Source organism: Mustelus asterias, unplaced genomic scaffold, assembly GCF_964213995.1.
Source record: "Mustelus asterias unplaced genomic scaffold, sMusAst1.hap1.1 HAP1_SCAFFOLD_1806, whole genome shotgun sequence".
Classification (NCBI taxonomy): domain Eukaryota; kingdom Metazoa; phylum Chordata; class Chondrichthyes; order Carcharhiniformes; family Triakidae; genus Mustelus; species Mustelus asterias.
The window spans coordinates 1-13,043 of record NW_027591751.1 but is presented as its reverse complement, the minus strand read 5'-3'; the positions used below and the strand labels follow the sequence as shown (position 1 = coordinate 13,043).

General features: G+C 48.7%; 1 protein-coding gene across 1 annotated transcript in view; it reads right to left on the bottom strand.

Annotated features, from left to right (window-relative positions):
• LOC144488720 (kinesin-like protein KIFC3) overlaps positions 1 to 11,805 on the bottom strand; it is a gene marked incomplete at both ends in the record, with an annotated part of 71,211 nt that extends 59,406 nt beyond the window's left edge. Inside the window, 2 exons of the mRNA XM_078206820.1 lie at positions 3,330 to 3,395; positions 11,660 to 11,805. Of these exons, the coding sequence (XP_078062946.1) occupies positions 3,330 to 3,395; positions 11,660 to 11,805 (212 nt within the window). The remainder of the gene's footprint in view (positions 1 to 3,329; positions 3,396 to 11,659) is intronic.
• Positions 11,806 to 13,043: the final 1,238 nt, after the last annotated feature.

Sequence of the window (13,043 nt, the reverse complement as noted above, 5' to 3'; positions counted from 1 at the left end):
TGGGTTAGTTACTAATGGGGATCGGGTTGTTACTAATGGGAATCGGGTTAGTTATGATTCGGGGATTGGGTTAGTTACTAATGGGGGATCGGGTTAGTTACTAGTGGGGTATTGGGTTAGTTACTAATGGGGGATTGGGTTAGTTACTAATGGGGATTGGGTTAGTTACTAATGGGGGATTGGGTTAGTTACTAATGGGGATTGGGTTAGTTACTAATGGGGGATTGGGTTAGTTACTAATGGGGATTGGGTTAGTTACTAATGGGGGATTGGGTTAGTTACTAATAGGGATTGGGTTAGTTATGATTTGGGGATTGGGTTAGTTACTAATGGGGGATTGGGTTAGTTACTAATGGGAGATTGGGTTAGTTACTAATGGGGATTGGGTTAGTTATGATTTGGGGATTGGGTTAGTTACTAATGGGGGATTGGGTTAGTTACTAATGGGGATTGGGTTAGGTATGATTTGGGGATTGGGTTAGTTACTAATGGGGGATTGGGTTAGTAAATAATGGGAGATTGGGTTAGTTACGAATAGGGATTGGGTTAGTTACTAATGGAGATTGGGTTAGTTACTAATGGGGGATCGGGTTAGTTACTAGTGGGGTATTGGGTTAGTTACTAATGGGGGATTGGGTTAGTTACTAATGGGGATTGGGTTAGTTACTAATGGGGGATTGGGTTAGTTACTAATGGGGATTGGGTTAGTTACTAATGGGGGATTGGGTTAGTTACTAATGGGGATTGGGTTAGTTACTAATGGGGGATTGGGTTAGTTACTAATAGGGATTGGGTTAGTTATGATTTGGGGATTGGGTTAGTTACTAATGGGGGATTGGGTTAGTTACTAATGGGGATCGGGTTGTTACTAATGGGGATCGGGTTAGTTATGATTCGGGGATTGGGTTAGTTACTAATGGGGGATCGGGTTAGTTACTAATGGGGGATTGGGTTAGTTACTAATGGGGGATTGGGTTAGTTACTAATGGGGATTGGGTTAGTTACTAATGGGGGATTGGGTTAGTTACTAATGGGGATTGGGTTAGTTACTAATGGGGGATTGGGTTAGTTACTAATGGGGGATTGGGTTAGTTACTAATGGGGGATTGGGTTAGTTACTAATGGGGGATTGGGTTAGTTACTAATAGGGATTGGGTTAGTTATGATTTGGGGATTGGGTTAGTTACTAATGGGGGATTGGGTTAGTTACTAATGGGAGATTGGGTTAGTTACTAATGGGGATTGGGTTAGTTATGATTTGGGGATTGGGTTAGTTACTAATGGGGGATTGGGTTAGTTACTAATGGGGATTGGGTTAGTTACTAATGGGGGATCGGGTTAGTTACTAATGGGGATTGGGTTAGTTACTAATGGGGGATCGGGTTAGTTACTAATGGGGATTGGGTTAGTTACTAATGGGGAATTGGGTTAGTTACTAATGGGGACTGGGTTAGTTACTAATGGGGAATTGGGTTAGTTACTAATGTGGGATTGGGTTAGTTACTAATGGGGATTGGGTTAGTTACTAATGTGGGATTGGGTTAGTTACTAATGGGGAATTGGGTTAGTTACTAATGTGGGATTGGGTTAGTTACTAATGGGGAATTGGGTTAGTTACTAATGGGGATTGGGTTAGTTACTAATGGGGAATTGGGTTAGTTACTAATGTGGGATTGGGTTAGTTACTAATGGGGACTGGGTTAGTTACTAATGGGGAATTGGGTTAGTTACTAATGTGGGATTGGGTTTGTTACTAATGGGGATTGGGTTAGTTACTAATGGGGACTGGGTTAGTTACTAATGGGGAATTGGGTTAGTTACTAATGTGGGATTGGGTTTGTTACTAATGGGGATTGGGTTAGTTACTAATGGGGAATTGGGTTAGTTACTAATGGGGGATTGGGTTAGTTACTAATGGGGATTGGATTAGTTACTAATGGAGATTGGGTTAGTTACTAATGGGGAATGGGTTAGTTACTAATAAGGGATTGGGTTAGTTACTAATGGGGATTGGGTTAGTTACTAATGGGGGATCGGGTTAGTTACTAATGGGGGATTGGGTTAGATACTAATGGGGGATTGGGTTAGTTACTAATGGGGATTGGGTTAGTTACTAATGGGGAATTGGGTTAGTTACTAATGGGAGATTGGGTTAGTTACTAATGGGGATTGGGTTAGTTATGATTTGGGGATTGGGTTAGTTACTAATGGGGGATTGGGTTAGTTACTAATGGGGATTGGGTTAGTTATGATTTGGGGATTGGGTTAGTTACTAATGGGGGATTGGGTTAGTAAATAATGGGAGATTGGGTTAGTTACGAATAGGGATTGGGTTAGTTACTAATGGGGACTGGTTGGTTACTAATGGGGATTGGGTTAGTTACTAATGGGGGATCGGGTTAGTTACTAATGGGGATTGGGTTAGTTACTAATGGGGGATCGGGTTAGTTACTAATGGGGATTGGGTTAGTTACTAATGGGGAATTGGGTTAGTTACTAATGGGGACTGGGTTAGTTACTAATGGGGAATTGGGTTAGTTACTAATGTGGGATTGGGTTAGTTACTAATGGGGATTGGGTTAGTTACTAATGTGGGATTGGGTTAGTTACTAATGGGGAATTGGGTTAGTTACTAATGTGGGATTGGCTTAGTTACTAATGGGGAATTGGGTTAGTTACTAATGGGGATTGGGTTAGTTACTAATGGGGAATTGGGTTAGTTACTAATGTGGGATTGGGTTAGTTACTAATGGGGACTGGGTTAGTTACTAATGGGGAATTGGGTTAGTTACTAATGTGGGATTGGGTTTGTTACTAATGGGGATTGGGTTAGTTACTAATGGGGAATTGGGTTAGTTACTAATGGGGGATTGGGTTAGTTACTAATGGGGATTGTATTAGTTACTAATGGAGATTGGGTTAGTTACTAATGGGGAATGGGTTACTTACTAATAAGGGATTGGGTTAGTTACTAATGGGGATTGGGTTAGTTACTAATGGGGGATCGGGTTAGTTACTAATGGGGGATTGGGTTAGATACTAATGGGGGATTGGGTTAGTTACTAATGGGGGATTGGGTTAGTTACTAATGGGGATTGGGTTAGTTACTAATGGGGGATCGGGTTAGTTACTAATGGGGAATGGGTTAGTTATGATTTGGGGATTGGGTTAGTTACTAATGGGGGATTGGGTTAGTTACTAATGGGGAATGGGTTAGTTATCATTTGGGGATTGGGTTAGTTACTACTGGGGGATTGGGTTAGTTACTAATGGGGAATGGGTTAGTTATGATTTGGGGGTTGAAGTATTTGTTAATCGAGTAAACTTACACTTTCGATTCTCAGCTGGTTGAGTTCCTCTTCTCTCTCGTTGATTTGTTCTTTCAGCTGCTGTATCTAGGAGAGGAATGAACTTATTGATAATCCATCAGTACACACTCTGCTCCACATTCTCCCCACTCCCCGTGGGAGCGAGTCCCACATTCTCCCCCACTCCCCGAGGGATCATGTCCGGCATTCTCCCCCACTCCCCATGGGAGCAAGTCCCACATTCTCCCCACTCCCTGTGGGAGTGAGTCCCACATTCTCCCTGACTCCCTGTGGGAGTGAGTCCCACATTCTCCCTGACTCCCTGTGGGAGCGAGTCCCACATTCTCCCCCACTCTCCATGGGAGTGAGTCCCACATTCTCCCCACTCCCCGAGGGAGCAAGTCCCACATTCTCCCCACTCCCCGTGGGAGTGAGTCCCACATTCTCCCCACTCCCCGTGGGAGTGAGTCCCACATTCTCCCCACTCCCTGAGGGAACGGGTCCCACATTCTCCCCACTCCCCGTGGGAGTGAGTCCCACATTCTCCCACTCCCCGTGTAAAGAAGTTTCTCCCGAATCTCCCATTATTTGTGACTCTGATAGTGATATCCCTGAGTTCTGGTCTCCCACAGATCACTGCAGAGTCTTGCCTTTCCAAGAGAGAAAATCTCAGCCTGTTTAATCTTTGCTGATGGTTTTGATTAGATGGAGAAAGAATGATAGAGGCTCCAGAAGATGATAAACATCAGTGCAGACTAACCAACTAGTGGACTTATGGGTTCTCCGCCAAGTCTTGTTGTGTGTTCATGGCTGAGAGATCCATTAGTATACTGGAACACCTGGGCCCAGGGAAGACATTGCTTTATTGACATCTCTGGCCCTCTGACCTATGCTGCCAATTGAACAATGTTTATTTGCACAAGATGAAGAGATTTCAATGCTTGCAGTTTCAGCTGTTGATATTTTAAAGAATCTGGCTGTTTGACACCTTTATTGACCTATAATAAAATGGTTCTTTTTAGAAAAGTGTAAAATTACCAAACTATGACTCTCCTTTCCAAAAACTTATTTTTTTCACACATCCTGCTGTCACTATGGTGTTCATTGGTTCTATACATTGGCACAGTGGTTAGCACTGCTGCCTCACAGCGCCAGGGACCCGGGTTCAATTCCTGGTTGGGTCACTGTCTGTGTGGAGTTTGCACATTCTCCCCGTGTCTGCATGGGTTTCCTCCGGGTGCTCCGGTTTTCTCCCACAGTCTGAAAGACGTGCTGGTTAGCTGCATTGGCCATGCTAAATTCTCCCTCAGTGTACCCGAACAGGCACCGGAGTGTGGCAACTAGGGGATTTTCACAGTAACTTCCTTGCAGTGTTAATGCAAGCCTTACTTGTGACAATAATAACTAAACTCTACCTCACTTTACTTTTACATTGTGAGTGAACGAGCATAGGAGTGCCATTGATTAGAATGAAGGACATGAGGTGGCATTGAGTGAAGTGTGAGGGTGAGGGTTGGGGGACCGTTCCGTTTTATTCTAACCAGGACTGTCACTCATTGGTTACATTCCACCTTTTAAAAATGAAATCATGTTTTACTATAGCCCAATATAAGTGTCAATCATCCAGACCAGTTAAAGCATCACCAGCTGAAACTGCAAACACTCAAAACCTCTTTATCTTCTGCCAATCAACATTGAACATTGTGCAATTGACAGCATAGATCAGAGAGCAACAAGGTGACCCTTTTAAAACATCCTGACTCTGCACCTGGCAGTCCCTGACGTTTTCTTACTCAGGTCGGTAGAATTGACTGCAGTCTGCAACAACCACCACCCCACTCCCCCCCCCTCCCCCCCCCCCGCCCTGAACGAAAACCTTGTCTTAGCAGGCACTTTCTCCCAAGGTGGGTGGCGGAGACAGAAATTTTTCCCGCACTTGCTCTCTACCTTGAAGATGAAAATCCGGCTGAACATCTCCAGCCGAAGGTGCCATGTCCAAAAACTGAACACGGTTAATCCAGGTGGGGACTGAGGTAGACTTCTTTGCGGTAAGCTTCCTGTTATATCCCCCCCACTCCCACCACCCCACCCACCCACCCCTCTCCCGACGCCCCCCCCCCCCCCCCCCCCCCCCCCCCAACACAACTGTTCCAAATGTTATCATTTTCTGGTCTGTTTTTGTGCACCTTAGTGATCCCTGTCGGTGGATCTTGAAATCTCTTTCCTCACAATCAACCCCCAAAGAGGCAGCACGTTGGCACAGTGGTTAGCACTGCTGCCTCACAGCGCCAGGGACCCAGGTCCCATTCCTGGCTTGGGTCACTGTCTGTGTGGAGTCTGCACATTCTCCCCGTGTCTGCGTGGGTTTCCTCCGGGTGCTCCGATTTCCTCCCACAGTCTGAAAGGCGTGCTGGTTAGGGGCACTGGCCATACTAAATTCTCCCTCAGTGTCCCCGAACAGGCGTCGGAGTGTGGCAACTGGGGGATTTTCACAGTAACTTCATTGCAGTGTTAATGTAAGCCTACTTGTGACACTGATAAATAAAATTTTCTTTACTTTAGGAGCCACTCTGTCACCCTCTCACTCTGTCTCCCTCTCTCTCTGCCACCCTCCCACTCTGCCACCCTCCCACTCTGCCACCCTCCCACTCTGCCACCCTCTCTCTCTGCCACCCTCCCACTCTGCCACCCTCCCACTCTGCCACCCTCCCACTCTGCCACCCTCTCTCTCTGCCACCCTCCCACTCTGCCACCCTCCCACTCTGCCACCCTCCCACTCTGCCACCCTCTCTCTCTGCCACCCTCCCACTCTGCCACCCTCCCACTCTGCCACCCTCCCATTCTGCCACCCTCCCACTCTGTCACCCTCTCACTCTGTCTCCCTCTCACTCTGTCCCCCTCCCACTCTGTCCCCCTCCCACTCTGTCCCCCTCCCACTCTGCCACCCTCTCTCTCTGCCACCCTCTCTCTCTGCCACCCTCCCACTCTGTCTCCCTCCCACTCTGTCCCCCTCCCACTCTGCCACCCTCCCATTCTGCCACCCTCTCTCTCTGCCACCCTCCCACTCTGTCCCCCTCCCACTCTGTCACCCTCCCACTCTGCCACCCTCCCACTCTGTCCCCCTCCCACTCTGTCCCCCTCCCACTCTGCCACCCTCCCATTCTGCCACCCTCTCTCTCTGCCACCCTCCCACTCTGTCTCCCTCCCACTCTGTCCCCCTCCCACTCTGCCACCCTCCCATTCTGCCACCCTCTCTCTCTGCCACCCTCCCACTCTGTCTCCCTCCCACTCTGTCCCCCTCCCACTCTGCCACATTTGAAGGGACTCAGGCATTTTCTTGCTCCAAGATGAATGACCCCACGTTGACCCCAGTGGGATAATGCAGCAAATGAGTGGGACAATCGGGGGTGACCCAGGGTGAAAGGCTGAGGGCTGGATGGAGTTAACTGACTGTGAATGCAGGGGTTGTGGGAGTGTACACAGGGACACAGGAACATCAGAGAATCAGACAGCAGAGGAGGCCCTTCCGCCCATCGAGTACGCACTGGCACATTAGAAACACCTAATCCCACTTGCCAGCACTTGGCCCATCGCCCTGAATGTTACGATGTGCCAAGTGCTCATCCAGGTACTTTTTAAAGGATGTGAGGCATCCCGCCTCCACCACCCTCCCAGGCAGCGCATTCCAGACCCTCACCACCCTCTGGGTAAAAAGATTTTTCCTCAAATCCCCCCTAAACCTCCTGCCACTTTGAACCCATGTCCCCTCGTGACTGACCCTTCATCCAAGGGGAACAGCTGCTCCCTCTCCACTCTGTCCATGCCCCTCATCATCCTGCGCACCTCAATCAGGTCACCCCTCAGTCTTCTCTGCTCCAATGAAAACAACCCAAGCCTGTCCAACCTCTCTTCACAACTTAAATATGCCATCCCAGGCAATGCTTTTAAAATGTTATATCCCTCGATCAGATCCTCTCTCATCCTTCTAAACCCCAGCAAGTACAAACCCAAACTGTTTAATCTCTCCTCATACGTCAACCCTTTCATCCCCGGAATCAATCTGGGGAACCTCCTCTGAACTGCCTCCAATGCCACCGCATCCTTCCTCGAATAAGGAGATCAAAACTGGACACAATCCTCCAGATGTGGTCTCACCAACACCCGATACAATTGCAGCAACACTTCCCTACTCTTATACTCCAGTCCCTCTGTAATAAATACCAACATCCCATTGGCCTTTTATATCACCCGCTGCACCCGCACACCGACACCCAGATCCCTCTGCCCAGAGACACCCAGATCCCTCTGCCAAGAACACACACACCCAGATCCCTCTGCCCAGAACACAGACACCCAGATCCCTCTGCCCAGAACACAGACACCCAGATCCCTCTGCCTAGAACACACACACCCAGATCCCTCTGCCTAGAACACACACACCCAGATCCCTCTGCCCAGAACATCGACACCCAGATCCCTCTGCCCAGAACACACACACCCAGATCCCTCTGCCCCGAACACAGACACCCAGATCCCTCTGCCCCGAACACACACACCCAGATCCCGCTGCACCCACATAGCGACACCCAGATCCCTCTGCCCAGAACACAGACACCCAGATCCCGCTGCCCAGAACACACACACCCAGATCCCTCTGCCCAGAACACACACACCCAGATCCCGCTGCACCCACATAGCGACACCCAGATCCCTCTGCCCAGAACACAGGCACCCAGATCCCTCTGCCCCGAACACAGACACCCAGATCCCTCTGCCCAGAACATCGACACCCAGATCCCTCTGCCCAGAACACACACACCCAGATCCCTCTGCCCCGAACACAGACACCCAGATCCCTCTGCCCAGAACACACACACCCAGATCCCTCTGCCCCGAACACAGACACCCAGATCCCTCTGCCCCGAACACACACACCCAGATCCCTCTGCCCCGAACACACACACCCAGATCCCTCTGCCCCGAACACAGACACCCAGATCCCTCTGCCCCGAACACACACACCCAGATCCCTCTGCCCCGAACACACACACCCAGATCCCTCTGCCCCGAACACAGACACCCAGATCCCTCTGCCCCGAACACAGACACCCAGATCCCTCTGCCCTGAACACAGACACCCAGATCCCTCTGCCCCGAACACAGACACCCAGATCCCTCTGCCCAGAGACACCCAGATCCCTCTGCCCCGAACACAGACACCCAGATCCCTCTGCCCAGAGACACCCAGATCCCTCTGCCCAGAACACAGACACCCAGATCCCTCTGCCCAGAACACTGACACTCAGATCCCTCTGCCCAGAACACCGACACCCAGATCCCTCTGCCCAGAACACACACACCCAGATCCTTCTGCCCAGAACACAGACACCCAGATCCCTCTGCCCCGAACACAGACACCCAGATCCCTCTGCCCAGAACACCGACACCCAGATCCCTCTGCCCAGAACACACACACCCAGATCCCTCTGCCCAGAACACAGACACCCAGATCCCTCTGCCCCGAACACAGACACCCAGATCCCTCTGCCCAGAACACAGACACCCAGATCCCTCTGCCCAGAACACAGACACCCAGATCTCTCTGCCCCGAACACAGACACCCAGATCCCTCTGCCCCGAACACCGACACCCAGATCCCTCTGCCCCGAACACAGACACCCAGATCCCTCTGCCCAGAACACAGACACCCAGATCCCTCTGCCCCGAACACAGACACCCAGATCCCTCTGCCCCGAACACAGACACCCAGATCCCTCTGCCCAGAGACACCCAGATCCCTCTGCCCAGAACACAGACACCCAGATCCCTCTGCCCAGAACATAGACACCCAGATCCCTCTGCCCAGAACACAGGCACCCAGACCCCTCTGCCCAGAACATAGACATCCAGATCCCTCTGCCCAGAACACAGACACCCAGATCCCTCTGCCCAGAACACAGACACCCAGATCCCTCTGCCCAGAGACACCCAGATCCCTCTGCCCAGAACACAGACACCCAGATCCCTTTGCCCAGAACACAGACACCCAGATCCCTCTGCCCGAATGCATTTTGAAGCTGCTTTCCATTTAGGTAATAATTTGCCTTTCCATTTTTCTGCCAGAATGGACAACCTCACACTAATCCACATTAAATTCCATCTGACAAATTTTGGCCCATTCTCCCAGCCTATCTATATCCACCTGTAAAATCTTTATCTCCTCTTCACTGCCTGCTTTCCCGCCTATTTTAGTATCATTGCAGATTTTGCTATGTTACACTCTGTCCCTGCTTGTCGATCATTTATATAGATTGTAAACAGTTGAGGTCTGAGGACTGACCCCTGCGGCACCCCGCTCGTTACATTTCTCCAGCCAGAGAAGGACCCATTTAGCCTGACCCTCTGCTTTCTGTCAGTCAGCCAATCCTTAATCCAATCCAGTACTCTTCCCCCAATCCCCTGTGATCTCACCTTCTGGGTCAGTCTTTCATGCATCACCTTATCAAATGCCTTCTGGTAGTCTAGATATACCACATCCACAGGTTCCCCACTATCCACCTTGCTGTTTACATCCTCAAAGAACTCGGGCAGGTTTGTCAAGCATTACTTTCCCAGGCTGACAATGGTGCATTGAACTTTGAATTCCAAATACTCTGTCATCTCTTCCTTAATGATTGATTCCAGAAACTTCCCCACCACAGTTTTTTGAAGGGGTAACCAAGAAGGCAGATGAGGGCAGTGCAGTTGATGTTGTCTACATGGACTTTAGCAAGGCCTTTGACAAGGTACCGCATGGTAGGTTGTTGCATGAGGTTAAATCTCATGGGATCCAGGGTGAGGTATCTAAATGGATAAAAAATTGGCTTCTTGACAGAAGCCAGAGGGTGGTTGTAGCAGGTTGTTTTTCAAACTGGAGGCCTGTGACCAGCGGTGTGCCTCAGGGATCAGTGCTGGGTCCACTATTATTTGTCATTTATATTAATGATTTGGATGAGAATATAAGAGGCATGGTTAGTAAGTTTGCAGATGACACCAAGATTGGTGGCATAGTGGACAGTGAAGAAAGTTATCTTGGATTGCAACGGGATCTTGATCAATTGGGCCTGTGGACTGACGAATGGCAGATGGAGTTTAATTTAGACAAATGCGAGGTGATGCATTTTGGTAGATTGAACCAGGGCAGGACTTACTCAGTTAATGGTAGGGCGTTGGGGAGAGTTACAGAACAAAGAGACCTAGGGGTACATGTTCATAGTTCCTTGAAAGTGGAGTCACAGGTGGACAGAGTGGCGAAGAAGGTATTCAGCATGCTTGGTTTCATCGGTCAGAACATTGAATACAGGAGTTGGGACGTCTTGTTGAAGTTGTACAAGACATTGGTAAGGCCACACTTGGAGTACTGTGTACAGTTCTGGTCACCCTATTATAGAAAGGATATTATTAAACTAGAAAGAGTGCAGAAAAGATTTACTAGGATGCTACCGGGACTTGATGGTTTTGAGTTATAAGGAGAGGCTGGATAGACTGGGACTTTTTTCTCTGAAGCGTAGGAGGCTGAGGGGTGACCTTATAGAGGTCTATAAAATAATGAGGGGCACAGATCAGCTAGATAGTTAATATCTTTTCCCAAAGGTAGGGGAGTCTAAAACTAGAGGGCATAGGTTTAAGGTGAGAGGGGAGAGATACAAAAGTGTCCAGAGGGGCAATTTTTTCACACAGAGGGTGGTGAGTGTCTGGAACAAGCTGTCAGAGGTAGTAGTAGAGGCGGGTACAATTTTGTCTTTTAAAAAGCATTTAGACAGTTACATGGGTACGATGGGTATAGAGGGATATGGGCCAAATGTGGGCAATTGGGATTAGCTTAGGGGCTTAAAAAAAAAGGGCGTCATGGACAAGTTGGGCCGAAGGGCCTGTTTCCATGCTGTAAACCTCAGGACTTACTCAGTTAATGGTATGACTCTATGACCACAGAGATCAAGCTAATCGCCCTATAGGTTCCTACTTTTTGCCTCTCTTTCGTTTTGAATAGGAGCGTCACATTAGCGAGTTTCCAATTCACTGGGACCGTACTAGGATCCAAGGAACTTTGAAATATCACAACCAATGTATCCACTATCTCTGCTGCCACCTCCTTTAATACCCTAGGGTGCAGGCCATCAGGTCCCGGAGACTTATCCGGCTTTAATCCCATTAGTGTATTCAATACCTTCTCCCTCATGAGGGTTATTTCACCAAGTCCCACTGCATTAAAGACAGTTTTTGGAAAATCTTCACTATTCTCTACGGTGGAATCAGAGGCAGAACATTCGTTCAGTGCCTCTGTGTTCCCCGCTAATACCTGTCGACTCTACCTGAAACTCGAAGTTTGTGGAGAGTTGCTTCTTCTCATTCTCTCCGTGCTCTACATCCAGCCTGATGGATTCCACCTCGTTCATCAGCTTTGTCCGTTCAGTCTGGAGAGCGTTGATGGATTCCACCAGCCTCCGCACCCCAGACACTGGAGAGAAACTGGAGCAAGCTGAGTCATCGAGACCCAGAGCACTATCGGAATACGCAGACTCTTCAGAACGTGGAGAAACTTCGGAACATGGAGAACATTCAGAATGTGGAGAGCGATCGAGATATGGAAAACATTGGGAATGTGGAGACCCTTCGGGATATAGAAAACAATAAGGAAATTGAGAATTGTCAGCAGTGAACTTACAACCAATGACACAGGTCGTTTGGTGAATGTTCCCCAGTAAACACTGACGTGATCACCAACAACCTGTCCTGGTCCCCCCAAGCCGACATTATAGTTAAGAAAGCCCACCAACACCTCTACTTTCTCAGACCAGCCTCCCATCCATTGACTCTGTCTACACTTCCCGCTGCCTCGGCAAAGCAGCCAGCATCACTAAGTACCCCACGCACCCCGGACATTCTCTCTTCCACCTTTTTCCATCTGAGGTCACGCACCAACCGACTCAAGAACAGCTTCTTCCCTGCTGCTGTCAGACTTTTGAATGGACTTACCTTGCATTAAGTTGTTCTTTCTCTACACCCTAGCTGTGACTGTAACACTACATTCTGCACTCTCTCCTTTCCTTCTCTATGAACGGTATGCTTTGTCTGTATAGCGCGCAAGAAACAATACTTTTCACTGTATGTTAATACATGTGACAATAATAAATCAAATCAAAAAAGACTAAGGAAATTTGGCATGTCAGCTACAACTCTCACCAGCTTTTACAGATGCACCATAGAAAGCATTCTCTCTGGTTGTATCACAGCTTGGTATGGATCCTGCTCTGCCCAAGACCACAAGAAACTACAAAAGGTCGTGAATGTAGCCCAATCCATCACGCAAACCAGCCTCCCATCCATTGACTCTCTCTGCACTTCCCGCTGCCTCGGCAAAGCAGCCAGCATAATTAAGGACCCCACGCCCCCCGGACATTCTCTCTTCCACCTTCTTCCATCGGGAAAAAGGTACAAAAGTCTGAGGTCACGTACCAATCGACTCAAGAACAGCTTCTTCCCTGCTGCTGTCAGACTTTTGAATGGACCTACCTCGCATTAAGTTGATCTTTCTCTACACCCTAGCTATGACTGTAACACAACATTCTGCACTCGCTCCTTTCCTTCTCTATGAACAGCATGCTTTGTCTGTATAGCACGCAGGAAACAATACTTTTCACAGTATACTAATACATGTGACAATAATAAATCAAATCAAAGATATGAGGAAACAAT